We start from the raw sequence: 26,872 nt of genomic DNA on the forward strand, positions 1-26,872 counted from the left end.
CGGACGCGACGGAAGGGCGAAAGGAAAGAAAAGAAGAACCGACAATCAAGAGTTCCGCCAGTGCCAGAATCGAGGGAATGGGATGAGGGGAGAGAGAGAGACAATAATGGCCAGCAGGAATCAATCACTCAGACTGGAATGGCAGGTGTCGAGGAACCGAAAGAAAAAAAAAAGTGGGATCCTTGATCGGGTGGGCCGTGCGATACGGTACTGTGACGAATTGTCTGGAACCGGACGGCCCTTGGCTTTGGGTGGGTGGATGTGGGAGCGGGAACGGGTGTGGGAGGAGAGATGAGAGAGGGAGAGAATGAGAGAAAGAATTGTTTCCCCTACATTGTTACCAGCTACATCGTTGGTAATACTCATTGTGGAAGTGGTGAGGCCGTTGTTGGGGGTGGGCCACGATCGATTGGGGCCAGGCGACTGATTCGCCCAAGCTGGTGCCGGCGGGAGAGCTACAGATGATCCGGCAGCAGCAACCACCATAGTAGGTAGGAAGGTATACATCCTCCTCGCCATCACTCTTCCAACGATCCCTCTCCGAACGATTCTGCTGCTTCCAGTGGTGATTGGTCTCCATCGAGGAAGCAACCTTCCAGCATACCCTGGGAAGTATTCTTCGGCCGGGTAATACCAATACCACGCAGCCCAACCGTTTTGGCCATTGGGGCGGGTCTCGTGCCACGCTAGACCGGATTGGGGCCATTGCGGTTCAACAGCGGATCGTCTTTTTTTTTCTGTCTCCGTCGACTCTCCGGATTCCAGTATTATTCCCACCACCCATGTCCCAATCATCTTCCTGATTCCTCCCTTCAATTCTCTTTCGTTCCCTCTGTGATATTTCTAGCGCGGTGGACTCGTGTGTGTGTGTGTGTCCGGGCTGCGTTGAGCTGAGTTGAGGATTCCTACAGTACGACTGGGACTCTGCTGCCAGCTTGTTCTCCCCCGAGACTGACTTCCCGTGGTCAATCAGCCCGCCCAGCATGTACGGCACCTCGACCGGTCCCCAGACCGGCATCAACACCCCTCGCTCCTCTCAATCCCTCCGCCCTCTCATCCTCTCGCATGGCTCTCTCGAGTTCTCCTTCCTGGTCCCCACCTCGCTTCACTTCCACGCCTCGCAATTGAAAGACAGCTTCACCAGCTCATTACCCGAGCCCACAGATGAATTGGCCCAAGACGATGAGCCATCGTCCGTGGCTGAGTTGGTCGCCCGCTACATCGGTCATGTCGCCCGTGAGCTAGAAGAGGGCGAGGACGACGCCCAGGGCACTTGCCTGGAGGTCTTGAAGCTCGTCCTGAACGAATTCGAACGCGCGTTCATGCGCGGCAACGACGTACATGCGGTCGCTGCCGCCCTTCCGGGCATTGTCGCCAAGAAGCTTCAAGTGGTCGAGGCCTACTACGCTGGTCGAGCCGCCGCTGGTCGGCCCACCAAGCCATACGACTCGGCCTTGTTTCGGGCCGCCTCCGACAACGCGGCGGGCATCTACACCGTGTTCGGCGGCCAGGGCAATATTGAGGAATACTTTGATGAACTGCGCGCCATCTACACTACATACCCGTCCTTTGTCGAAGACCTCATCACATCCTCGGCAGAGCTCCTGCAATCGCTCTCGCGCGAACCCGAGGCCAGCAAGCTGTACCCCAAGGGCTTAGATATCATCCAATGGCTGCAGGATCGGGATAATCAACCCGATACCGACTACCTGGTCTCTGCTCCCGTGAGTCTGCCGTTGATCGGTTTGGTCCAGCTGGCCCACTACATGGTCACTTGCAAGGTCCTGGGCCGCCAGCCAGGCGAGATCCTCGAGCGCTTCCGCGGCACCACGGGTCACTCGCAGGGCGTGGTGACTGCGGCCGTCATCGCAACTGCCACCAGCTGGGAGTCCTTCGGCAAGGCCGCCCGGGATGCCCTGACCATGCTCTTCTGGATCGGCCTGCGCAGCCAACAGGCCTACCCGCGCACCTCCATTGCCCCATCCGTTCTGCAGGACTCGATGGAGAATGGCGAGGGCGCTCCCACCCCGATGCTGTCCATCCGCGACCTCTCGCGTGCCGCGGTGCAGGAACACATCGATGCCACCAACCAGCACTTGCCCGAGGACCGGCATATTGCCATCTCCCTGGTTAACAGTGCCCGCAACTTCGTGGTGACGGGTCCACCCATTTCCCTCTACGGGTTGAACTTGCGTCTGCGCAAGGTGAAGGCACCGACCGGCCTGGACCAGAACCGCGTCCCATTCACGCAGCGGAAGATCCGTTTTGTGAACCGCTTCCTCCCCATCACCGCTCCCTTCCACAGCCAGTACCTAACTTCGGCTTATGACCGGATTCTGGAAGATCTCGAGGACCTCGATATCCCCGCCAAATCGCTAGCCATTGCCGTCTTTAACACCAAGTCGGGAGAGGATCTCCGGAAACTCGGCGATGAGAACGTGGTGCCCGCCCTTGTGCGCATGATCACGCACGATCCTGTCAACTGGGAGCAAGCCACAGTCTTCCCGGGTGCCACCCATATCATTGACTTCGGACCCGGTGGCATCTCGGGTCTGGGCGTTCTCACCAACCGGAACAAGGACGGCACTGGCGTTCGGGTCATTCTGGCCGGTGAGATGGACGGTACTAATGCGGAGGTCGGCTACACGCCTGAGCTATTTGATCGTGATGAGCATTCGGTCAAATACGCCGTAGACTGGGTGAAAGAGCATGGCCCACGTCTGATCAAGACCTCCACCGGTCAGACCTATGTTGATACCAAAATGAGCCGCTTGTTGGGCATTCCCCCCATCATGGTGGCTGGTATGACCCCCACTACTGTTCCGTGGGACTTTGTGGCAGCCACAATGCAGGCCGGTTATCATGTTGAGCTCGCTGGTGGTGGCTACTACAATGCGAAGACCATGACCGAGGCCATCACCAAGATCGAGAAGGCCATTCCTCCAGGTCGTGGCATCACGGTCAACCTGATCTACGTCAACCCCCGTGCCATGGCCTGGCAGATCCCTCTCATCGGCCGACTCCGCGCAGATGGTGTGCCTATCGAAGGTTTGACTATTGGTGCTGGTGTTCCTTCCATCGAGGTTGCCAATGAGTATATCGAGACTCTTGGTATCAAGCACATTGCCTTCAAGCCCGGCTCCGTCGATGCGATTCAGCAAGTGATCAATGTGGCCAAGGCAAACCCCAAGTTTCCTGTCATCCTTCAGTGGACCGGTGGTCGTGGTGGTGGCCATCATTCGTTTGAGGATTTTCACCAACCCATTCTCCAGATGTACGGCCGCATCCGCAAGCAAGACAACATTGTGCTTGTCGCTGGTAGTGGCTTCGGTGGTTCCGAGGACACTTATCCCTACCTCTCAGGTACCTGGTCTGCCAAGTTCGGATATCCTCCGATGCCCTTCGATGGATGCTTGTTCGGCAGTCGCATGATGATCGCCAAGGAGGCCCACACTTCCCGCAATGCCAAGAAAGCTATAGCTGATGCCCCCGGCGTGGACGACGCTGACTGGGAGAAGACTTACAAGGGTGCTGCTGGTGGTGTTATCACCGTTCTCTCTGAGATGGGGGAGCCCATTCACAAGCTTTCCACCCGCGGTGTCTTGTTCTGGCAAGAAATGGACCAGAAGATCTTCAAGCTGGACAAAGCCAAGCGTATTCCCGAGCTCAAGAAGCAGCGAAACTACATCATCAAGAAATTGAACGATGACTTCCACAAGGTGTGGTTTGGCCGCAATGCTGCCGGAGAAGCGGTGGACTTGGAGGACATGACCTACACCGAAGTGATTCACCGCATGGTTGATCTCATGTACGTCAAGCATGAGTCCCGCTGGATCGATGACTCCCTGAAGCGCCTTACTGGCGATTTCCTCCGCCGCGTCGAGGAGCGTTTCACCACTACGGAGGGCCAAGCTTCCCTGTTGCAGAATTACTCCGAGCTCGATACCCCGTATCCCGCTGTGGACAAGATCCTCGCTGTGTACCCCGAGGCAGCATCTCAGCTCATCAACGCACAGGATGTGCAACACTTCCTGCTGCTCTGCCAACGCAGGGGACAGAAGCCTGTTCCCTTCGTTCCGGCGCTTGACGAAAGTTTCGAGTACTGGTTCAAGAAAGACTCGCTATGGCAGAGTGAAGATCTCGAGGCCGTTGTCGGTCAGGATGTCGGCCGAACCTGTATCTTGCAGGGCCCCATGGCTGCCCGGTTCTCCAATGTCATTGACGAGCCGGTCAAGGACATCCTCGACGGTGTCCACAAGGGTCATATCGCGGGTCTGATCAAGGATGTCTATGGAGGAGACGAGTCCAAGATTCCCCTGATTGAGTACTTCGGGGGGCAGATTGCCACCTCTGATGACGAGCCGGAGCTGGACGGGCTCACCATTTCAGAAGAGCCAACCAAAATCAGCTTCCGGCTGTCATCCTCCCCGTCTGCCGCCTTGCCAGATTCCGACCGTTGGCTGCGCCTTTTGGCTGGCGACTCCTATTCCTGGAGACACGCACTTTTCCTGGCGGACGTTTTTGTCCAGGGTCACCGCTTCCAGACCAACCCGATGAAGCGGATTGTGGCTCCTAACGGAGGCATGTACGTGGAAATTGCCAATCCCAGCGATCCGACCAAGACAGTCATCAGCGTGCGGGAGCCTTACCAATCTGGCAAGCTGGTGAAGACCGTCGAGGCTCGGATGAACGAGAATGGTCAAGTCAGCCTTACTCTATTCGAGGGACGCACTGCTGAAGGTGGCGTGGTGCCCCTAACCTTCCTGTTCACCTATCACCCGGAGACGGGATACGCTCCTATCCGTGAGGTCATGGGTGACCGCAACGACCGCATCAAGGAGTTCTACTACCGCATCTGGTTTGGCAACAAGGATGTGCCGTTCGACACTCCTACCACCGCCACTTTCAACGGTGGCCGGGAGACAATCTCCTCCCAGGCTGTTGCAGACTTTGTCCACGCGGTTGGCAACACTGGCGAGGCTTTCGTTGATCGGCCAGGCAAGGAGGTTTTCGCTCCTATGGATTTCGCTATTGTCGCGGGCTGGAAGGCAATCACCAAGCCGATCTTCCCTCGCACCATCGACGGCGACCTCCTCAAGCTGGTCCATCTGTCCAATGGATTCAAGATGGTCCCCGGTGCTCAGCCCCTGAAGGTCGGCGATGTCCTGGACACCACCGCTCAGATCAATGCCGTCATCAACCAGGAGTCGGGCAAGATGGTCGAGGTGTGCGGCACCATCAAGCGGGAAGGCCAGCCCATAATGCATGTCACGAGCCAGTTCCTGTACCGTGGTGCCTACTCGGACTTTGAGAACACCTTCCAGCGCAAGGATGAGGTGCCCATGCAGGTTCACCTCGCCACAAGCCGCGACGTGGCCATTCTTCGCTCCAAGGAGTGGTTCCGCATGGACGAGCCTGAGATCGAGCTTCTGGGCCAGACCCTCACGTTCCGCCTGCAGAGCTTGATCCGCTTCAAGAACAAGACCGTCTTCAGCAACGTCCAGACCATTGGTCAGGTTCTGCTGGAGCTGCCCACCAAGGAAGTCATTCAGGTGGCCTCCGTGGATTATGAGGCCGGCGACTCCCATGGCAACCCGGTGATTGACTACCTCCAGCGCAACGGCACGTCCATTGAGCAGCCGGTCTACTTTGAGAACCCGATTCCACTCAGCGGCAAGACTGCTCTGGAGCTGCGTGCCCCGGCATCTAACGAGACGTATGCCCGCGTCTCCGGTGACTACAACCCCATTCACGTCTCGCGTGTCTTCTCCAGCTACGCCAACCTGCCCGGCACGATCACCCACGGCATGTATAGCAGCGCCGCCGTTCGCAGTCTCGTAGAGACCTGGGCTGCGGAGAACAACATCGGCCGTGTTCGTGGTTTCCACGTCTCGCTGGTCGGCATGGTGCTGCCGAACGATATGATCACCGTCAAGCTCCAGCATGTTGGCATGATCGCTGGTCGCAAGATCATCAAGGTCGAAGCCAGCAACAAGGACAGTGAAGAGAAGGTCCTGTTAGGTGAGGCGGAGGTTGAGCAGCCTGTCACATCCTACGTCTTCACCGGCCAGGGCTCTCAGGAGCAGGGCATGGGTATGGAGCTCTACGCCAGCAGCCCCGTGGCGAAGGAGGTCTGGGATCGGGCCGATCGCCACTTCATTGAGAATTATGGTCTCTCCATTATCGACATCGTCAAGAATAACCCCAAGGAGCTCACCGTCTATTTCGGTGGCCCACGGGGCAAGGCCATCCGCCAGAACTACATGGCGATGACCTTCGAGTCCGTGAATGCAGATGGCTCTATCAAGTCGGAGAAGATCTTCAAGGGGATCGATGAGAACACCGCTTCGTATACCTACCGGTCGCCGACTGGCCTGTTGTCCGCCACTCAATTCACCCAGCCCGCTCTGACCTTGATGGAGAAGGCCAGCTTCGAGGACATGCGCTCCAAGGGTCTAGTTCAGCGCGACAGCAGCTTTGCCGGTCACTCCCTTGGTGAATACTCGGCCCTTGCTGCCCTAGCCGATGTCATGCCAATTGAGAGCTTGGTGTCCGTGGTGTTCTACCGTGGTCTGACCATGCAGGTCGCGGTCGAGCGCGACGAGCAAGGCCGCTCCAACTACTCGATGTGTGCCGTCAACCCCAGCCGCATCTCCAAGACCTTCAACGAGCAGGCGCTGCAATACGTGGTGGAGAACATCTCGGAGCAGACCGGTTGGCTCCTGGAGATCGTCAACTACAACGTCGCCAACATGCAGTATGTTGCTGCGGGTGATGTAAGCTTTTCTATCCCCTTCCCCCCCCTGCTTCTCTTACTAACTGTCTTGTAGTTGCGCGCTCTCGACTGCCTTACAAACCTGCTGAACTTCCTCAAAGCCCAGAACATTGATATCCCTGCTCTCATGCAGAGCATGTCTTTGGAGGACCTCAAGGCTCACCTCGTGAGTATCATCCAGGAGTGTGTCAAGCAGACCGAGGCCAAGCCCCGACCAATCTCGCTGGAGCGTGGATTCGCGACCATCCCGCTGAAGGGTATCGACGTGCCCTTCCACAGTACCTTCTTGCGCTCCGGCGTCAAGCCTTTCCGGTCCTTCTTGCTGAAGAAGATTAACAAGACTACGATCGACCCCAGCAAGCTGGTTGGCAAGTACATCCCTAACGTCACGGCCCGTCCCTTCGAGATCAGCAAGGAGTACTTTGAAGATGTCTATAAGCTCACCAACTCGCCTCGCATCGCGTCGATCCTGGCGAACTGGGACAAGTATGAAGAGGGCAACGAGGCTCGGGCCACGGCCTGATCCCCTTATATTTGCATGTTGATTCCCCATCGTCTACAATGCCTGTCGTGTTGTTCTTCCCATAGAGAGACCTAGTCAGTGGGTCATGATGTGATATGTCTAAAGCTGGCGGAGTTATTTTGTTGTTTTTTTTTCTTTTCGCAATCCATGTACATGTTTCTAATTCTGAGAATAATTTCAATTCATTCTGTCAACTGACTTCCTTGCTGTAACCAATCGCTAGAGTAGAATGAAGGCGAGGCGGTAACAGAATCTATTTCCTTAAAATGCTGATGTAAAAGTATGTACGCGTGTCCCGTCTTAGGTCTCCTTCCAAGGACCAGGCCGCAGCATTCGATCCTCCTTCCCATACACGCTGACGTCTTTGACGATGGAGATGAACTTCTGGTGGTCGTCTCCAATGCGTGGACGGAAAATCCTCAGGAGATCGCTGCTGAGAATTCCTGTCGGTGGAATGGCCGCATGGATCTCCGCTGGAGTAGGGAATGTTCCAGATGGTCCTGGGGTTGACCGACCTTGACCTAGCGTAGAATCAGTATGGATTTTCCAAGAGAAGGCTCTCACAAATAATGACTTACCAGGACTGCTTGCACGGCTACCAGAGAAGCTCCGGCCACCGGCTGTAGGGCTTCCAGCCCGCGATCCCTGGGGGGTGCCACCTCGGGATCCTGGGGCTGGAGGGTTCAACTTTAGCTTCTTGGTCTTGCTGCTCTCGCTCATCTCCCCTGCAGATCCGGCGCCTCCATCCACGTCACTCCCAGACCCAGATGCTCCAGGCGGGATGTTCCGAATACGCTTTTTGCCAGCCTGGAAGGGTTAGTATGGGCAAACTAGTCTCTCCGAGAAAAAAACACGTACCTGGACCGACGAAACAGCAGACGGAGACATAGGGCGCGATGCAGGCTGAGAGGTCTGGTGCTTGCTCTTTGCCTTCTTCCGAGAGGTATCAGTGCCGCTAGCATCGGAGGCATTAGGTGATCCAGGGCGCTTGCGAGATGCCGCCGTCTTCTTCAGGGCGTCCGTATGCTTAGGGCGGCCGGAAGGGGTATTGGTTCCTTTGGAAGACGACGCCGATTCTTTCTGGTTCTTTTCCTCCTCTGCTTTGCGCTCTTCTTCCTTCAGCCGCTCGGTTTCGCTGTCATCGGAGCTCTGAAAACAGGAAGACATCGTCAGTACAAGTGGACTCTTGATCACCAAGGGGAGTAGCTTTTACCTCGTCATCAGTATAGGGGTTGGCATCCGAACCACTGCTGTAGTCGTAGTTTCTCTCTCTCTTCTTAAGCGCCTTTCGCACCTTCTTCCCTAGCACGCGACGAGCCTCTCGCTCCCTCTTTTCCCGAAGCTCTTCGTTCTCGTAGTCCTTCTCCTCCTTGAGATCGAAGACATTCGCTTTGAGTTGGTCCTCCTTGATCCGCTTCTCGGCAGCCTTGGCATCCTCGTCATCATTAAAAAGATCGTCGTGCTCTTCATCATCGGCGAAGCGGTCTTCCTCAAAGTCCATTTCGCCGGCCTCCAGGCCCTCCCCTCCTCCAGCAGCAACGCCCTGCTTACCAGCGTACACCTTGCGCTGTTTCGCAAACTGCTCCAGTTCCTTCTGTTGAGCGATCTCCTGCTGCTTCTCCATGAACCATCTTGGGTCTTTGATCCGCTTGGCCATGTATTTTTCTGCCTCCTCAATGGTCAAAGCCTTGAAGTTGCTTTTGGCGTTAAATTTGTACCATTTCTCCACGGGGATCATCCTCATTTTGCCTGAATTTTCAAGAACAAACATCGCATGGGTCTCGGACAGGGCTGCCTCGTAATTTCCTACCCAGATATTGCGGTTGTCAAAATCCTCGAGATGCCAGGGCAGTGCTTCTTCGTACTTGAGTCGTGCCCTGGCCACCTCCTCAGGCGTCAGGTCTGACTTGTACACTTGCTGCGTCTTCTGCTTGGGGCCATTCGATCGTTTCGGGCCCATTCCAACAGCGGGGGCGATTTGGGCCAAGTTTTCGGCACGCTCTTTCTCACGCGCTACTTTTCTCGCGTCAAGAGCTTCGCGTTCCGCTTCGTTCAACGCCAACGGCTGGCCATCCGGTCCAACATCCCCAAAGCCATGGCCTTTATCTACTTCACTAGATCGGGATCGCGGATCGCGGCGGTGAAGTCGAACTGGTCGCGTAAACTGCGACTCATCCCGAGGGTCAACACTCTTCTTCGAGGCAAACCTCGCAATGTGGTGCTTCAGCCCCTCCCGTAGAGCTCGCTTGGTTGTCACAAGTGGGTAGTCGACATATTTTTCGGAAATTAAGGGCCCACTGAATCCGTTCACAGCGGCATTGTTCTGCGTTGGCGGAAGACGAACCTTCTCCGGCTGAGCTGCTGGCTGGGCATTCGATGTGGGTGGGTGCGTCGGCAGGGTCTTCGTAGCGGTCGCGTTACCGGAAGGCGCAGTCCCAGCGGGTTTGGCAGTAGGCTTTCTCTTCGGTCGAACCAAAGGGTCTGCCACTTTCGGGCGGCGAATTCTCATCGGCGGAGCTCCGTTCGACCCTGTCGGGGTGCGACCATTCATGGGATTTGTAGGAGTCGACATTTTCCTTGGTCAGAGAAGGAGATCAAGCGACAGGCGGTGCGATGAGTCGAAGGCGACGTGATCGCCGGGGCGCATCGACAAGTCAGTCCTCCAGGGACACGGGATGGGAAAGGGAGCAAGGAGAATAGGACCAAGGGAAAGGGGGGATGTAGCAATCAGCGTATGGACAGAACAAGTATGGTATGAGCCTAACGAAGAGAAGGCGTGGACAGACAAGAATAGCTACTAACGGAGGGAGGGAAGGTGAATGAATGAATGAATGAGGTGAGGTGAAGGCGAACGGGCCGGATGGCAGGCTGAGTAAGCCGCCTGGGCCTGGGGTGGTCGAGAGAGTATAAGGTTACTAGTAAACAAGAGATGACCTACACGGACAACTATATTTTGGGTACTACCAAAGCGATATATACTGGGCTTTATTCTCTCGGGACTTTAAGGCGAAGGACCGAATTTGTGGCCCGGCCCCAGCGGTTTGTACGGACAAGCAAGCCAGTCACAGCCCTAGTTGGATCCCAGAGTTAGCAACAAGACAGGACAAAAGGCATGGATCAAATCACCTGTTTGTAGATCTCAGTACCCCACCATTGGAGCCCCTCGGCCCAGCCGGGGTAGATGAAGGCGAAGAAAACGACCACCACGGAAAATGCCAGCCCGGAATCGAGGGCGGCCGAGAGCGTCATCGCGTACTTTTCCCACCAGGCAGTCTTTTTCCGCCGGATGACATAGTTGAATACGAAGCACACCAGTGCCCAGATGGAAAAGTTCAGCCCGGTGGCCGGAGGGATCCAACTGAGGCTACCAAACAGAATGGGGAAGTTGACTTTGCGCCAGAAGCTCTTCTTGTTCCGACGCCCGAGCAGCCACGCACCGAGAGGGGCAGCTGCACCGACCAGAAACGCCCACACGAGAGGTCGATATAACCTTCCGGGTCCAAAGAAACGTTGCGGTCCGACAACGCCCCAGAGAATGCTCCCGTTGAAGTGGACACGAGCAATGGGGCAGTTAAAGCCATTGATCGCCTCCGGAGTGCACAGGCCCGGGATGTAGGTAAACATCCAGTTCAAAACCCCAATCTGGGTCAGGCTGGAGACCAGGGTCGCTGTCATCTGCACACCAAAAAGAATGCGAGGAGGGATCTTCATGTAGTGGCCCAGCTTCAGGTCTGCGGAGAATTTGATCCCTTGAGCGGAACTGATATAGGAGTACGTCACAAAGATCATGTTCGCCACTGGTCGTCCGGGGAAAACAATCCCACAGAGAAGTTGACAGATCAGATAGAGACTACTATGCTGATTGGTGATGGCCATGATGATCCCGATCGGAACATAGAATGCGGCCGTGACACCCAAAGCCAAAAGCAATCCGTACCAGGGCAGATGCACCGGGTAGCTATTCAAAGGTCAATCCCAGATCAAAGGATGGATGAGGCAGGACATACTGTTCGACGGTGAATATAGCAATTGCCAGCATGGAGATGAGCACAATGAGGTACCACGCCAACGGAGCATCCTTGTAACGGCGCATGAGGCGGCAATGAACATCCTCCACGCCTAAGCCCTCCCGAGGGTAGTCACGAGAACTATTGCGGGAAAGACCATAGCTTTGTCGACCAGTAGCAGGCCCGCCGTTTCCACTCAACGGCTGGTATGTTTCCAAGTTCGGTGGGTCTTCTCGTTCATGGAAGGCCTTCCTGGTTTGGTTCCAAATATCTTTTCCATACCAGCAAACTGTATGTGTTACCAACGATGTTAACGCTGCAAACTGGACAGCGTAGGAGAGCACATAAGTGATCGGAAGGTAGACCGGAGAATATTTTTCATATGCTTTCCAGTCGAACAAGAAATCTTTGGTCAAGATGCGGCTCACGTTGTATGGCCGCCCGGTGTTGTCAAAAACCGCTGTTGAGAGGATCGGCAGGTATGCGGAAAAGAGAGCATTTTTATAATCTGCCGTGTGGGCACGTCAGTCCTTCGGGTCGGCAAATGGTAGACAAGCAATTGATACACTTACACAGTATCGGAGAAAGAAACCAGATGACCACGACCAATCCCGTCACAATATTGGCGGCTGCCCACCACGGTGTCAGCAAAGGAGAACCTACGTACGCAATCTGTGCCCAGTCAAAGGTCAAAGGGAACATGCCGAGACCCGAGGCCACGCCAAACTGAAATGGTTCATCAGAGACGATCTGCGGTGGAGGATAGGAAGGCTTACCAGATTCGACACCACGACGTTCTTCGGAGCTAGCCAAGTGATGACATTGAAATAACTCAGGGCGGGCATCAGCAACCCTGGGACGAAATACCAGAGAAAGGAACCTCCCCACACTAGGATGAAAAACCGGTATCGTGAAACTCGCCATCCATTTGCTTTCTTGTTGACGGACTTGTGCATCGTGGAGAACATGGCGGTGGACATGAGAGTGCCCGGCCAGATCATGGCCGATGGTCGTACCAGAAACCGCCGAGTGAGGCCTGCAAAGGCATAGCCGAGAACTTGGGTTGAGATGATGAGCAGAAGTTGGTAGGAAATGGGGACCTCTTGCTTGTAGAATTTGTGCTGTTCAACAATGACCTAATGCCGAAGTGAGATGGTGGGCTGTTATAAAAGATATGTAAGATTTTGACACCTACATCCGTTGCAAAAGCAAATCCGAAGGAGACGTTGCTGCTGATATAGACACATGCATGCTCTTTTTCGTTCCAACGGCCTTGGGCGAGCCAAAGTCTGACACGGGAGGTCCAGGTGAGATTAGGGACGTCGAGGTCAGCCGCAGTCGATTCCCGATGGAGGAAAGTCCCATTCTCAAAGACCTCGACGAGGTCATCGTTTCGCTTGAGAAGCACATCCCAGAACTTGCCCAGTGGGTGGACCAGGACCAAAGCAATAATCGGTGTAATTGCGACGCTCGGATAGCGTAGGGAGAAGAACAGGTTGGCCGCCGAACCCGTTAATGAAAAGATCAACGCGAGGGTCCACATGCGAGGGGCTATAAATGTGACCGATATTAGACCGCTGGTTCTAGGAAGGACTTCTTGGACAAGGCATAGTTACTGTTGATCGAAAGGGTAACGTCATCCGTCGCTGGGACCGAAGCACGCACTTGGGCGTAACTAATGATTGTCAATCAATATTCACCACGAGGCACTCGGCAAAAACAAGCGTACGGGGAATTGTCTGGAGGATCATCATCTGTAGACTTGTCATCATCGTCATCAATGTCTAGAACATCCTCATCATCGTCACTGGTCACGTAGGGCGAGGAGGCTGGGGTCTCTTGCAGGACGGCATTGCCCGGCACGGCCAGCCCGGTCGCGAACGAACACTTGGAGTCGGCACCCAGGCCCACGTCCGATGTGGCCGACGAGGGTCGTCGGTGGTACGCTCGGGCATGCCGGCCGCTCTTCCGTCGGTGCCCGGGCGAATGCGATCTTTTCTTGGCGGGGATCCTCACGGCGGAGGGGCCGGGGTCATCGGGGTCGTCGTCCCCGGGGTCGCGGGGCATGTGCACAGTACCGTAGGACGAGGCTGGCGAGGAGCGCAGCAGAGGGGCGCGCGACATCAAGGCCCACAGGCGCTTGATGGAGGGAGGACTCCTGGGGAAAGAACGAAGACTACTCGGTTCCTGCAGTAGTGTGCAGAAGCAAAGAATAAGAATGTGCCCGTGCGCAGGCCCCACTCGGTCGTAGTGACTTTCTTCTCGCCCTATGCAGGATGTGTAGATCCTGCTCTCTATATTTACCTAGCTATCCGGGGTGTGATTATCTAAAAGAGCTCCACCACCTTCTCATCCTCGTCCGCCGCCGCCGGTGGTTGCCGCTCGACCTCTGCTTGCGCCTGCGCCAGCTCGCCCTCGGTCTTGTCACCCTCGCCTTCCTCGTCGCGCATCAACACCTGCACCAGCCGGTCGCACGCCTCCTGCACATTCTCGTCTGAGACCTGCTGGTGACATTCACGGACGATCGGATACACCTTTACCGCCCGCATCTTGTCGCGTCCTTCTCGAGTGGTGGTCAGCAGCAGTAGGGTTTCCAGGTGGGTGGTTATGATGCTGGGGTCCGGATCCCGCTTCTTGTCCGGCGGCAGCAGTTGCAGGTCGGGCAGCATCTCCATCGAGTCTTCCTCCGAGAACTCTTCGGGTCCGGTGATCGGGAGCAGCAGGTATGGGAGGAGATTGACCTCGTCTTCGGCGAAGAGCATGGGATGGGAGGGCACCTCGAACGAGACATTTTTGATGGTGGACGCCACGCCTTTACGACGAATGTCGCTTTGATGCTCGGTGAACACGGTCAGCTTGGTGACCGGAACCACCCCGTCGTACTCCTGGCGCGTGATAAAATAGGCTCGGCCCGCTTCCGATTGCGCCAGGTCGGCAAACAGATAGGACAGATAGTCGTAGGTGGCATTCTTATTGAGGGCTCCCTCGGCGCCCTTGACAAAGCAATCCATCAGCTGGTCGATGGCATTCTCGGACGACGACACGGACTCGGGGACTTTGCGCTTCAGCGTGAGCAACTTCTGTAGCCGATCGGACTTGGCCATGTTGGCCAGGAGCATCGTAAATTCGTCGGCATTGGGCTCCTTAACGTTCTACCACCCTCTCAAGTCAGTGTCACGACCGGAGATGAGGGAATGCATGCCCACCGTCAACTTTAGTAGCAAGGTCTCCAGGAACGCCTCATCTTCGACCAAGTTGGCCAGCACTTCCTCGTCGCCCGCGAGGTTGATGAGCATGGTCAATGCATTTTTGGCGATCGGCTATCCAGGCGCATCAGTCGATAGAACCACCAGGGCTGGTCTTTGCACGCACAGAGTAGTCACGGGCTAGGAGTTTGAGGTCGCGCACGGGCAGCAGCTGGTGGCGCTTGAACAGGTCGGGCTGAGCGGTGGAAAACCCGACGAGGTTTTCGCAGGCTTTGGGAAGTCAGGTCAGGTCTGGTCCGAGTCGGAGTCGGCGAGAATGCATACCGATCTGTCTGATCTGGGTGTTGCCGTGATGGAGGAATTCCACCAGCTGGTTGATTGATTGATGTTAGCGACTCGACATTCAAGAACTCTCAAGAGGGAGAACTGACCTCCTCCAGTTCGGTCGGCATGGTGGGTGGGTGTAATGTTGGTGTGGTGGTGGAGAGAAGAGTGAACGAACTCGTTATAAATTTTTCCGCCCAACCACGTCATTTCCTTCCTCCCTCTCCGCGCTTCCCTTTCCCTTTTATTTGAACCCTCCCTTCTCCCTTGCAAATACTACCAACCTATCCACCTAGCTTGGGTAGATATTATTCCCTATACCTTGTACCTCTTGTTATATCCATGGGTACTATCTCTCCCCACCATACAGACCCCTCCATCTAGCGCAGATCCATTTCCCCCACGTTTCCTCCTTCAACCTCCCGCCATGGTTGACTACACTCCAATCCTGCCTGAAATCCACGACTTTCTGGTGTCTCTTGCCTTCCAGGCGGGCGAGATCATCACCAATGCCCTCCCCGACACCAGTGGCACCGGCTCGAAGAAGAACAGTCCGTATTCCGAACCCAACAATCAACCAACCAGGCATGAGCTGATCTCGCACCAGGTGCTGATCTGGTCACCGAGTATGACCGTGCAGTGGAGAAGATGATCTCGACCTCCCTGAAGGAGCGGTATCCGGACTTCGAGTAGGTAGTATTCTCATTCTGTCCGTGGGGAGAGATACTGATGCGCGCTCCTTCCGAGCTCCCCAGATTCCACGGCGAGGAAACATATGACCCGGCGCGTCCATTAACTGACGCCCCGACATTTGTTGTGGACCCAATCGACGGAACGATCAACTTTGTACACAGCTTCCCCTACGCCTGCGTCTCTCTCGGCTTCGCGGTGGGTCGAATACCGACAGTAGGTGTGGTGTACAACCCATCCACCCAGACGCTGTATTCTGCCATTCGGGGCCAAGGAGCCTTCCTCAACCGAAAGACTCCCCTACCCCTCAAGGGCGACAATACGGAACCCCTGACCGGCCTAGATAATGCGCTCATCGCCGTCGAATGGGGCTCGGATCGCAGTGGGAAAAATTGGGACACCAAGATCCGCACGTTTGAGAAACTGGGCAAATCCAAGGAAGACGGCGGAGCCATGGTTCGGTCAATGCGCAGCATGGGCTCTGCGGCCCTGAACCTATGCGCCGTTGCGGATGGCACACTGGACTTGTACTGGGAAGGCGGCTGCTGGGCGTGGGATGTCTGCGCTGGATGGGTCATCCTGACCGAGGCCGGGGGCATCATGGCAGACGGAAGCCCCGGGAAGTGGGAGCCGCGCCTGGATGGCCGCAAGTACCTCGCTGTGCGCGGCGCCCCCAATGGCACCGGACAGCGAGAGCTAGTGGAAGAGTTTTGGAGCCATGTACAGGGCGAGCTAGAATACTGATTGAAGATAGCATTGATCTAAACCAGTATTTGTTGTGTGCAGGAAGATATAGAAAGAGAAAAAATGTATGTACAATCTCCAACCACGAAATCCTAGGACCAGCGAAAGGCTGTTTCCTCGAAGCCGGAATCGCAGTCATCTTCATCGACTTCCCGGTCAGTCCACCGCGCCGAATCCTGTCGCCAGACCTCAGGCGGGTGAGATACGCCGTAAACACTAGCCGTCTCGTGAGATTCATCGAACGGGGAGGATCGACCATGAAAAGCGGACTCCTCCGATAGCTCGAAATCCGGACGGGGATCCAGTCCCAAGGGCTGTTCGGCCCGCCAGGTCTTATCGACCGGCGTGTCGGATCGCAGAGAGTCGGACGCGCCTTCAATCTCGTCCCCGGAGCTCGTGGGCCCAATGTTTGGTGATTTCGCTCGCTCCACATTCTGTTTCAGCACGTCATCCAGCTCAGCGACAGGTGTATGGCCAAAGTGGGTGTCCACCAGGTGTTTGACCACTGGCCACCCATAAGAATTGGTGAACATACGGCGCACAATGATGTTATTGTGTGCATCAGGTTCGAGACGGACGAGCACTTTCCGCCAAGGAAGATCACGGTGATAGGCTCGCGCGATCTTCTCTTCCACCTTGAGACCACTCTTGGAGTGCTCTCCATTGGCACTACCGCCAGAGGGTAGTGGAGTCGAGGATGCTGGGACTGCACTTGCCTTCGTCTTGTTTTGCAAAGGGCTGAAGCTCAATGTCCGCCGCTTGACGGGCAGCGGGGGTGGGATGTCATCGGGGTGGTAGATGCGATCATGGAAGATCGTGCGAGGGCGCGCCGCAGGATCTAGAATGAAGTCCGTAGGAGGCAGTGGCGGCATGAGCAGGTCTCCGGCGGACTCAAAAAAAGTCGTTCTGGGGGGCGTATGGACCCCGTCATCTCCGTATAAGGAGGTGCCGCGCACGATAGACGGCGGTTGACCAGAATCCATCGAGCTGAGGGTCTGGCTGCGTTTGTAAATCTTAGCCTGCTTGCTGCTGGATGGAACCCTTGTCTCCTTCGGACGAAAAAGGGAGAAGATGCTGTCCAAGGGACCGAGATTTTCCTTGGATTCTCCCTCTGCCGCACCAGCCTGGGCAGGCAACAATTCGGGTCGGGCCAGGAACTGGTTAGGGGATGGGGAGAGCGAGAGCTCATCGACGACCACCTCACTCTCGACGCCTGCCTCTCCGCCAGAGCGAGCGACCTGTGGGATTTTCGAATTTGCCCCCGTCAACTCGGCCCAGCCCCATTCGGCCATGGTTCCAACCAGTCCGTTGTCTCGCCGTGCCTTCTCGACTCGATCAAGGCCACGCCAATCCAGAAAGAGCAAACAGGAGGTCCGAAGCGGAACGATCCCGTCATTAACCACGTTTGAATAAATAGTGCGGTGCTGGAACTTGTGAAGAACTTCGTGGGCAGGGCCGCAGGGAAGAATTCGTAGCAGCGGCTTCGAACCGGGATCCGCATGGCTTTCATCTTTCGTCGGCTCCCCTCCTCGGCCTCCGATGAGAGCACCCCAGCCACTGCGGACCTTGGGTGCCGTCCAGCTGAGCCCGAGATCTTGACCGGTGCGCCCGACGAGGCCGAGATCCAGGGCAAATCGAACGTACACTGGATTCTCATTACTGAGGCCTAGGAAGGGAGTGGCCAACGCAATGAAATTAACGGGCCGGATGGATTCAAAGAACTCGGGAGAGTGTTTCCGGATATATGCAATGGCGTAGGTCTGAACCAGCCCACCCAAGGAGTGGCCGATGAAGCTGATACTGGTGATCTGATACGGGTGGTCGTCAGATTCCGGATCGTTGGGCTCAGAAGCCCGCTGGGGTCCCAGAGGCTGCTCGGTCTGTTTCTTGCGAGACGTGAATGGCCGTGAGAAGGGCCCAGACTTGGAGGTCTTCAAGGGAAAGTAGGGCTGATCTGGGTATGTCATCAGCAAGACATATTTGGCCAGGCGTTTGCCAAGATATTGGATGCCACGCTCGGTGCGCACTGCGTTGCCGGAGAAGCCTCGGACAATAACTTCCTCGTCATTTTCATCGTCAACGGAATCGCGAAGCTTTTCTTCCCTGACTTTTCTTGTAGCGGCATCGATGCTCTCCTTCAGATATAGCATGTCCGCGCCCAGATTACTGTGTAGGCCGTGCGTCAACACAACCAGATGGATCTTCTTCTTTTTTGGAGATGTTTCCAGCGCGTTCTCGGGGCCATGAGCGTCTGGCAAAGGTTGGTCTGAATCGTGCCTATCTGGCCCTGTACTCGTGGCCACCCCCTTGGCCGAAGGTAACGGTGGATTGTTCCACAGACTGCTGGTATCATCCACGCGTAGCAAGACAGACTTGGAGAAGACACCTTTGGTCGCCCGCACCTGCTGGCCCCGTGTTTCGGGGGACCAATGTTCATGCAACTTGGCTGCCGGGCCCCGGCCACCGGTCCACTGCCCGCCAAAGAGGTCCAGGGACTTATTATCGCGGCTAATCAACAACTCGAAGTGAACAGCAGCGCTGCTTGAAAAGAGCACCTGGGAGACGATCTCGATCACCCATGTCACGCTGCGGGCAGGCTCATTCTGGAGAGTCGGCGGCACCTTGACGACCGCGTCCCAATTACCGCCAGCCTTGAGGTATGGCTCGAACTGCGGGGTTCCCTCGGTCTCCGAGCGATCATACTTGTGGTTGGGATCAAAGGCAGCGGGATAGCAGGCGGTGTAGAGTGTATAGGGGCCGTGGAGGTAGGCGGCGCGCAGGGGGATGGCGGAGGTGTTCTTGACACGCACATGGAGCTGCGACGGGATGGGCTGAATCGGGTCCGCGGCGGGTGTGTAGGTGACGGTGTACCGAATGATTTCGCCGACGCGGACGCTGCCGAGCTGGTGGACGAGCAACATGTTGGCGGGGGAAGAGCGCCAGCCCCCCAGAGCGTAAAAGCGTGGCAGCAGGCCTTCACAGGGCTCGGATTGGGCAGCCACGTAAGTTCGGGGTGTGACGAGCATTGGAGGACGGGGCCATATTTATTTCGGTTGGGGAGTGAGGGAGGGGACTGGGTGGGTGAAGAAGGGAAGAGTGAGTAGGTAGTTACTATCACTTGACCTACCACAGCTACAATAACTACTGCACCTGCAACACCGCCAACATCCGCCGTGGTTCCTTTCGCACCGCCATCCACCCGTCCGGCTCTACTGCGACGATCTGGCCATCGATGCACACCCGCCGCCATCGCTCCTCGTCCTCCTGGAAATCAATGCGCAACCCGTCCACCTCGGCATAGGTCACCGTCTCGTCCTGCACGTGCTGTCCGCCCTGGTACGCCCGCGTCATAAGGCTCATGGCCTGGTCTGCGCTCAGGGGCCCGAACCGGATCAGCTTCATCTGCCCGCTCAGGGCCTCCGAGTCCGGCGAGATCAGGAACTCCTTCTCCAGTCGCGGAACCAGCGTCGCCAGCACATACATGTGCTCCGGGTCCGGTAGCGCCTCCTGCCCACACTCCGCCGTGATCAGCGTGATGCGGCCGCGAAACGCATGAGGCACAGAGCCGTCGGACGGGTAGAGAAGCTCTTGGGCTGCCATCTGAAATCGCTGGGCCCCAAAGGCCCGGTACTCGGCCGTGTCACTGTCGGCGACCAGAGCCGCATGGAACCCCCAGCTGGCAACGACGGCTCCGTAGAGATGGGAGCCGTCAATGCGAGCCCGGCCACGGCCCTCGTCAATCACCAGCCGACTGCCGGGGGAGAACTGGGCGGCAAAGACGGGGAGGGAGGATGGCTGGCCCCGGAGCAAGGCCGGGAGACCGGACATCGGTCCAGACCGAAACCCGATAGAGCTGGCCATGGCATTGCCCGTCCCACAGGGGATCAAGGCGATGGTGGGCGGCACCGACACCGTGCGGTCGGACTTGTAGAAGACATTGACCAGGTCTACCAGGCCGCCATCCCCGGTGAGCAGGACGATCGTTTGTGCGATCCCCTGGCAGGCCCGCTCGAGGAATTTCGTCCGAGCTAGCTCCGGGATCGTGTTCTCGGTCTCGGTCTCGTAGACTTCGTAGTCCCGCCCGAGAGAGGCGAGAAAAGGCTGGACCAGATTTGAGAACACGGCCGGGGCCGTTCCCGTCCCAGACCGCGTGGAGATGACGACGTGGAGCAGATCGTGCTGCAGATGAGCGGGAAGATCGGTGACCAGCAAGGACGACAGCTCTGAGGGTAGGGTCGGGATGTCCACCGTCTTCAAGCGATCATGGCTATTGTCGAAGAACAGTACCCGATAGGCCAGGTCTCCCGTGGGCAGGACTCCCAGAATGTCTTCCCGCGCAATCCGGTCTTCGCCAGATCGAAGCGCGGGCTCTACGACGTCCGCCATCGTGGGGAGGATGAAGGAGGGAAAATGGGTGTTATCGGGCTGACCGGGCGATAAATCCTGCGCATCGATCACGACATACATGTATGATTGGTCCTTTTTGTTTCTTCTTCTAATAATAATAATACAAGACGGAAAGGATTAGAAAGAAGAGGAAAAAACCATTACAAAGCTAGGGGCTGCTGGGCTGCGACACATGTTTATCGCTGAGGTTGACGGCAATGAACGACTGGGGTAATTTGACCCTAAACATTGGGTTAGTAGGGAAGAATAAAAAAAGGGCAACGACAAGGAGCGGAGTCACTGACGTGTCAAACTTGGCCTTGAGGGTCTCAATGACCTCCTTCCAATCCTGATGGGCCGTCAGGCTACGTCGGGGCGTACAGCCGATCGAGTGTCGGGAATCTAGTTGCACGTCCAGCGGGTCGAACGCATGGCATCCAGGGCTGATGGAGATACGGATCGAGTAGGAATTGATGGACGACTCGCTGTCTCGGGCCTCATACAGTTCAAAGCAGATCTGCGACAGATAGTCGAGCTCGGGGATGGCGCTTCTCGCAATCTTCGTCTGGATGCCGCCCTCCAGAATGCAGTTCAACAGCGTGTAGATGTGGGACTCCTTGGTGAAGTAAAAAAACGATTTCGCATCAGGGGAGGCCTGCACCTCCTCCAGGTCTCGCACAATTTCCCGTAGCAGAGGGAGAGACGTCAGGAGGCCGATCTCCAGCTTCTCGCTGTCCGTAATGCCGTACTCCTGAGGCGTCACGTAGTCAAACAGAACTTTGGCCAGCTTGTACAGCTCCCGCAGCTTGGACAGCCGCTCATCCAGCTTGGAATTGGTTGAGTCCGAGCCCGGGAACAGCTTGAAATAATGGTCGTAGGAGTCATCCAGTGCCCGAAGATGCGGTAGCGACTCTAGGGCCTGCGCGCGCTTCTTCAAGCCCAGCCGGTGGGCAAAGGTCTGGTTCTCTGCACGCTCCTCGGGTTTCTCAGTCGCGACCTCATGGGGTGGTTTATCCACAGCCGGATCGGATTTGGTGGCACCCTTGCCTTTGGTGATGCTCCGTTCATCCTCTTCCCGGTCACCATCCGGAGGCACAAAGACCCATTCCAGGAACTGTCGGTTGTGCAGCGCATCGAATTTCATGCTGTCATAAAGCTCAGATAGCTTGCTAGGGTCAACCTTTTCAGTGTCACAGAACTCCGCGAAAAGCTTCTCCCATCGCTCCTTGAAGAGTCGTGGGTCCTCCCCAGCACACCAGCGACCCTGGATGGAAGAAATATGGGAGCTATCTGTCTGCGAATCCACCTGGTTCGACTGGCCCGGGGCTTCTGAGCTTCTGTCCGGTGAGCTGCGAACAGAGCCATTGAGCTTCTCGAAATTATGCCGCATGACGCTGCGGTGGAACTTCATCAGTTCCACCACGGTAGCAAGCACAACTGAGGGCTCTGGAATATTGGTATCCTTGGGCCATGCAAATTGAGACGGTGCGGATCCTTCGCGCAGCAGTAGCTTCAGCTTCTTCTTGACCTTGTCCATGACATCCTTGGCAGCATTCGAATCATCAAGCAGATCTTTCCGCACTTGAATGAAGTCATCAGGCAAATCTTTCTGGTCAAGAAAAGAACAAGCCCAGATTTGAGCTGCTCAGCCGCGGTCAGCAAACAATCCAAGTAACGAGTAGACTGAAACTTACCACTCGTGCTCACTCTTCTCTCGGAGCTCGTGAAAAGGCGAACGTTATTGAGTGCCTCCTTGTTCATCAACTTGAGGTCGTCCCGCATGTTCAGGCCCAGATCCTGCGATTGATAACGTGCCGCATGCGTCGGCTCTCCTCCCCACTTGATGACCAGCTGCAGTTTGTCCAGGATGAGGTCATTTTCAGCAGCAGAGAATCTGGAGAATGTGGCTCCAGAGATAGAGTCACTCCGGGTCTGCGACCGGCGAAGGCTCTCGTCATCAACCGGGGGTTCACTCGGCACGGGCGACGTTGGCTCCTCCGATGCAGCATCTCGCGATGAGGCCATCGGAACGGTGGGAATTTGCTCTCGCATCTCCTCCGGCTTCCGTTTTCGAAACATGGGTTTGATCTGGACTTTGGTCCCTGGCCAACCGCCCTTCTTTTCCAATGAGGTTTGGAGCAGTTTGAGCTTTTCTCGATCCTCCAGGCTTTGTGCTAGTGCTACCTTAACGGCCTCCGAAACACTGGACAAGGCAGCTTCTCCTTTGATCACGACCTCTTCCTGATGGCCCTTCAACAAATCCACAAATGGCTGGCTATGGAAGGTGAACTTAAATTTCTGCTTGGGAGTGCGGTCTGCGTGTCGAATGACTGCCACCATGCCCTTCAACTTCCAGGAGTGCTTTGAAGCCGGAAGAGGAGGAGGGACTCCTTCATTAGCAATGTGCAGGGAAGCGGTCGGGGATTTCGTGTTGGAAGGACTATAGCCACGCGAGCTGGAGCGTCCTTCCGATGGATTCATGGTGCTGACGTGAGTTCCTTGGTCGGGATTCTCAACCCCGGAAGAAGAGGCGAGGGAGGGAGCAGCGGTAGATGTATCTGACGATGGGGCATTGTCGGATGCTTTTGGAGCACCTTGGCTGCCGTACAGTCGGGATGTACTCGGGGACTTAAGCAACGTCTTTAGTGCTTGCCTGTGGGATCCAGCGGTGCTTCTTCGGGGTTGACCAAAATCCGGCGAGGGTGGTTCGGAGGATTCGATTCCCTCACACCTGCGTCTCTCGCTCAGGAATGTGTGGTGGAGGATGTTGGCACATTTATCATAGTAGTCATTGTTGTCCTTGACGAAACTCCAGCCATTGACATCAATGACATAACTTTTGTCCCCGACACGTAACATATCAAAGCCGCAGATTCTCTGACCAAACCCATTGGAGATCTTCGAGGCAATGGTCGCCTCCTCCTTGCTAAGCTTGGTGATGTATCTGAGTTCCTTTCCATGTGTATTCCGCCGCACAAGCCCATCAACAACGGGAGACTTTCGGGTCTCGGCGTGACAGAAGTCTGGTCCAACCGTGTACGCCTTGACATCCTCGGCATTGTCAACCCGGAGGAACTGTTCATACACGTAACTCGTATCCTTTTCAGTTACTGATCTCGGGATGATGAGGTCACTGTCGTATTCTGAGCTCTTGTTTCCAACTTTTCGAAAGAGTTTGCGGCCTCCGCCGCCGTATTGCTGATCGTTGGGGAAGTAGATATGAATGTTGTGGTCTTCGCCGTTCACCGGTTTTTCCACAAAAGGCTTCTTGAAGACTTTTCCGTCCACAATGAGAGCTTCTCCATCCTCGGACATGGAAACGTCCTGGGTTCGAGGAGCGCCACCCCCAGTTCCATCTTCTGGACCGTCCAACCTGACGCCGGTGAGCTTGTAAATATGCTGTGCGAGTTCCGGTGATTCCAGTACGGGGCCGCCATCCCGATTGACTTCCATTCTCTTGGGTGTGGGCACCCCCATGTGGTCCAGGATCATTAAGCACAGTCGCCGGTCCCACAACACCTTCTGCATCGGTAGGTCATTGACGCAGAACGGTTTCCGGAGTTTGGCATACGCGATCGCTTTATCCAGCGGGAATCCATCAGAGAAGAAGGCAATTAGAAAATCGCATACTGGCCAGTTCTCCACAGCTTCGTCCAGAAGGACTTTATCTCCGAACACAATGACTTCGAAATCTCCTTTCGATTGAAGACGAGTGAGAATGTTTTGGCTGGGCTTGCTGCGTGCTTTGACATCCAGTGCGCAGACTCCAATGCGCCAAGGCTTCACCGAGGAAGATTCCAATTCACTGATTGAGCTAGCAGCAGTGCTGGCGGCCGTACTTCCACTAAATCGCCTCGGTGCGCGACTTGACGAGCGAGTCGATGGTCCAAATCGACCTGCAGGTCGGGGGTCCGAGACCGATTCTGTTTTGCCGGACCTGGAGGATTCTCCATTGGGGTGGATTGGGGGGACAATTCCCGTGGGCGTTCGGTCATTGGGTTCATCGACGGCAGATTGGACGACGGAGTTGTGTTCGACCACGCTCTGGAGGGGGTCGGCGGACGACCCGCTGGTGCTGCTGCGATCCATTGAGGCAAAGGGCGACTAGTAGATGGCCGCAGGAAGAAGTTGATCGATCAAGGCAGGTCGGTAGGCAGTTGGGGGGCAAGCATTCTGGGAAGATAAATGGATTGATTGATTGATGGGTCAAGTGAAGAGGAAGAGGATGCAGAAGATAAGGCCGATAACGGTGGGATTCACCGCCTTGATGACTAATTGGGATCTAACTTCGGGGCTTCCAATTACTACGACTATAGATCCGTCTTGTGTTGGTTCGGTACATTTTGTTGGTGAATCCAGGAGCTGCGGCTACATTATCTCAAGTCCGACCTACATGTATCCACGATGGGTGTCGTCTGCTCATCCCTCCCGGGGGCCTTGGGCTTGCCGGGGACCCGGTCAATGACCCATTTCTATCAGCCCCCGGCGGGCTTTGAGTCGACCGTCCCCGGAACCATACTTCGGAACTGGACAGTGGTTGCCGCCCACATTGGTCTCGTCACTGCAGTTGTGGAAACGCACCAGTTGTTGTACCGCCGCACCACCGCAATCAACGGCTCTGCCCATTGCGGCTGTGACCACCATTCTCAAGCCCGTAGTGGACTCCCAAGGCCGATCGCTTCATCTCGTACCTCTCCGCCTACGATAGCTCCTGGATCAACTGCTTGCTCCCCTAGCTAGCAGTATTTGTTTTGGGCGCCCCAGACCGATGTGGTCGCGGGAGCGGAGTTTCTGATCCCAGAGGTCTATTTGCTCATGGGCTACATCGTAGTCTCACCGGATTATGAAGGTCTAGATGCCGCCTTCTCCGCCGGCCGTATAAAAGGCACGGGTGTGCTAGACAACATGCGCGCCGTGAAAAACTACCGCAGTCCCCTCGGTCTCACAACCAACAATCCCATGATAGTCGGCACCGAGAATTCTGGCGACACGATCGCAAGTGGGCGAGCGGGCGCCCTCCAGCCGAGGCTATGCTCCAGAACTCAACATCAAGGGCTGGGTGGCGGGAGTCCCTCCCACCAACCTCACAGGGCCCTCATGTTAATCGAGACACCGTATTTAGCGGCTTTATTCCTCCAGCCATTGCTGGCTTGTCTCCGCTAAGCGCCTATGGGGGAGAGATGGCCCTATCATCAACCGGATTATCAACCCCGAGGGCCGGCAAAAGTTGTATCAAGCCAAAACCCAATGCGCGGTCGTGGATCTCATCGCATTCTATGAAATGTCGATCTTTGACAAGAGCATTCAGACCCTAGGACCTGTGGTCCTGCAGAACCCGAGCATTGCTAGAATAATGTCCCGGAATATGCTTGGTGTGCACTCGAATGAGACCCCTACCGCAGCAGACTTTCTCTACCACGCGATCGATGATGAGGCAATCCCATACACCAACGCGTCACCCTGGCTGACGCCTGGTGCGGTGCGGCTGTCCAGTTTACCACGTTTGGCGGCGGCGGCCACGTCACCACCGACATCATCGGCCTACCTAGTGCGGTCGACTTCGTCGAGGAGGCCTTTCCAGATTCGGTCGCCCCGGAATGCTTGCAAAATAGCGAGTTCTTAAGTTCGCTGAACCCGCTGGCTCTAAGCTTGGACCTAGAGCCCATTCTAGTCAAGTTGCTAGACCTACCGGGTATAATCGGAAGGAATAATGCGATCATTCGTCGGGACATCACAGTGTTGCAGCAAATTCTTGATTGGACCTTTATGAGGTTATTTAGAATAATGATAGTATTACTATACATGATGACATATGACTTACTATAGTTGCCCTATTACTTCGTTTGAAAGCGTAAGCAACCTATAGACGTATCGTAATTCTTATGAATTAGTAGTATATCTTAAGATTTATACTAAGCCGCTCTTATATCTTTACCCAATCTATACTGCTTTTAGTACTTACTGAAGAAGTCTTCTTTATCCAACTAGTGGGTGTCTACTATATAATAAGCGGTTACTCCATTCCCTATGTTCTGATTGTTAGATTGTAAGTAGTAGTAGTAGTAGTAGTAGTAGTAGTAGTAGTAGTAGTAGTAGTAGTAGTAGTAGTAGTGGTAGTATTATTCATTTTCCTAATACAGCTTACCTTAAGTATAGCCACAATGTAGTGGTATATTTAGGAAAGCTTGATAGCGAGAATAGGGTATATAGCACCTAT

The 26,872-nt window shown here is 55.6% G+C and overlaps 8 protein-coding genes across 8 annotated transcripts; 3 read left to right on the top strand and 5 right to left on the bottom strand.

Annotated features, from left to right (window-relative positions):
- Positions 1–983: 983 nt before the first annotated feature.
- On the top strand, positions 984–7,298 carry N7474_005239 (tetrafunctional fatty acid synthase subunit FAS1; the record flags this gene model as incomplete). The annotated part of the gene is made up of 2 exons (XM_057196654.1): positions 984–6,776; positions 6,831–7,298. The coding sequence occupies 2 exons, from the start codon at positions 984–986 to the stop codon at positions 7,296–7,298; spliced, it is 6,261 nt and encodes a 2,086-aa protein (XP_057054050.1).
- Positions 7,299–7,598: 300 nt separating this feature from the next.
- N7474_005240 (transcription factor IIF subunit TFG1) lies at positions 7,599–13,429 on the bottom strand (the record flags this gene model as incomplete). The annotated part of the gene is made up of 12 exons (XM_057196655.1): positions 7,599–8,105; positions 8,157–8,447; positions 8,512–9,874; positions 10,346–10,368; positions 10,425–11,256; positions 11,306–11,553; positions 11,608–11,728; positions 11,880–12,031; positions 12,082–12,441; positions 12,501–12,722; positions 12,799–12,856; positions 13,035–13,429. 12 exons carry the CDS (start codon positions 13,427–13,429, stop codon positions 7,599–7,601), a joined length of 4,572 nt encoding a protein of 1,523 aa, XP_057054051.1.
- A 203-nt stretch (positions 13,430–13,632) lies between these two features.
- N7474_005241 (protein HGH1) lies at positions 13,633–14,963 on the bottom strand (the record flags this gene model as incomplete). The annotated part of the gene is made up of 5 exons (XM_057196656.1): positions 13,633–14,457; positions 14,512–14,625; positions 14,678–14,781; positions 14,836–14,881; positions 14,943–14,963. The coding sequence occupies 5 exons, from the start codon at positions 14,961–14,963 to the stop codon at positions 13,633–13,635; spliced, it is 1,110 nt and encodes a 369-aa protein (XP_057054052.1).
- Positions 14,964–15,262: 299 nt separating this feature from the next.
- Positions 15,263–16,269, top strand: N7474_005242 (inositol monophosphatase family protein; the record flags this gene model as incomplete). The annotated part of the gene is made up of 3 exons (XM_057196657.1): positions 15,263–15,386; positions 15,443–15,524; positions 15,591–16,269. The coding sequence occupies 3 exons, from the start codon at positions 15,263–15,265 to the stop codon at positions 16,267–16,269; spliced, it is 885 nt and encodes a 294-aa protein (XP_057054053.1).
- A 92-nt stretch (positions 16,270–16,361) lies between these two features.
- On the bottom strand, positions 16,362–19,295 carry N7474_005243 (lipase ROG1 family protein; the record flags this gene model as incomplete). Its single annotated transcript, XM_057196658.1, has 1 exon — positions 16,362–19,295. One exon carries the CDS (start codon positions 19,293–19,295, stop codon positions 16,362–16,364), a length of 2,934 nt encoding a protein of 977 aa, XP_057054054.1.
- A 115-nt stretch (positions 19,296–19,410) lies between these two features.
- Positions 19,411–20,736, bottom strand: N7474_005244 (diacylglycerol/lipid kinase family protein; the record flags this gene model as incomplete). Its single annotated transcript, XM_057196659.1, has 1 exon — positions 19,411–20,736. One exon carries the CDS (start codon positions 20,734–20,736, stop codon positions 19,411–19,413), a length of 1,326 nt encoding a protein of 441 aa, XP_057054055.1.
- Positions 20,737–20,824: 88 nt separating this feature from the next.
- On the bottom strand, positions 20,825–24,744 carry N7474_005245 (inositol polyphosphate kinase VIP1; the record flags this gene model as incomplete). Its single annotated transcript, XM_057196660.1, has 3 exons — positions 20,825–20,897; positions 20,961–22,296; positions 22,350–24,744. 3 exons carry the CDS (start codon positions 24,742–24,744, stop codon positions 20,825–20,827), a joined length of 3,804 nt encoding a protein of 1,267 aa, XP_057054056.1.
- Positions 24,745–25,059: 315 nt separating this feature from the next.
- N7474_005246 (uncharacterized protein) lies at positions 25,060–26,278 on the top strand (the record flags this gene model as incomplete). The annotated part of the gene is made up of 3 exons (XM_057196661.1): positions 25,060–25,212; positions 25,396–25,769; positions 25,834–26,278. 3 exons carry the CDS (start codon positions 25,060–25,062, stop codon positions 26,276–26,278), a joined length of 972 nt encoding a protein of 323 aa, XP_057054057.1.
- Between the last annotated feature and the right edge of the window lie 594 nt (positions 26,279–26,872).

This window comes from Penicillium riverlandense (genome assembly GCF_028828495.1).
Source record: "Penicillium riverlandense strain IBT 135883 chromosome Unknown utg000003l_segment0_segment0, whole genome shotgun sequence".
Lineage (NCBI taxonomy): Eukaryota > Fungi > Ascomycota > Eurotiomycetes > Eurotiales > Aspergillaceae > Penicillium > Penicillium riverlandense.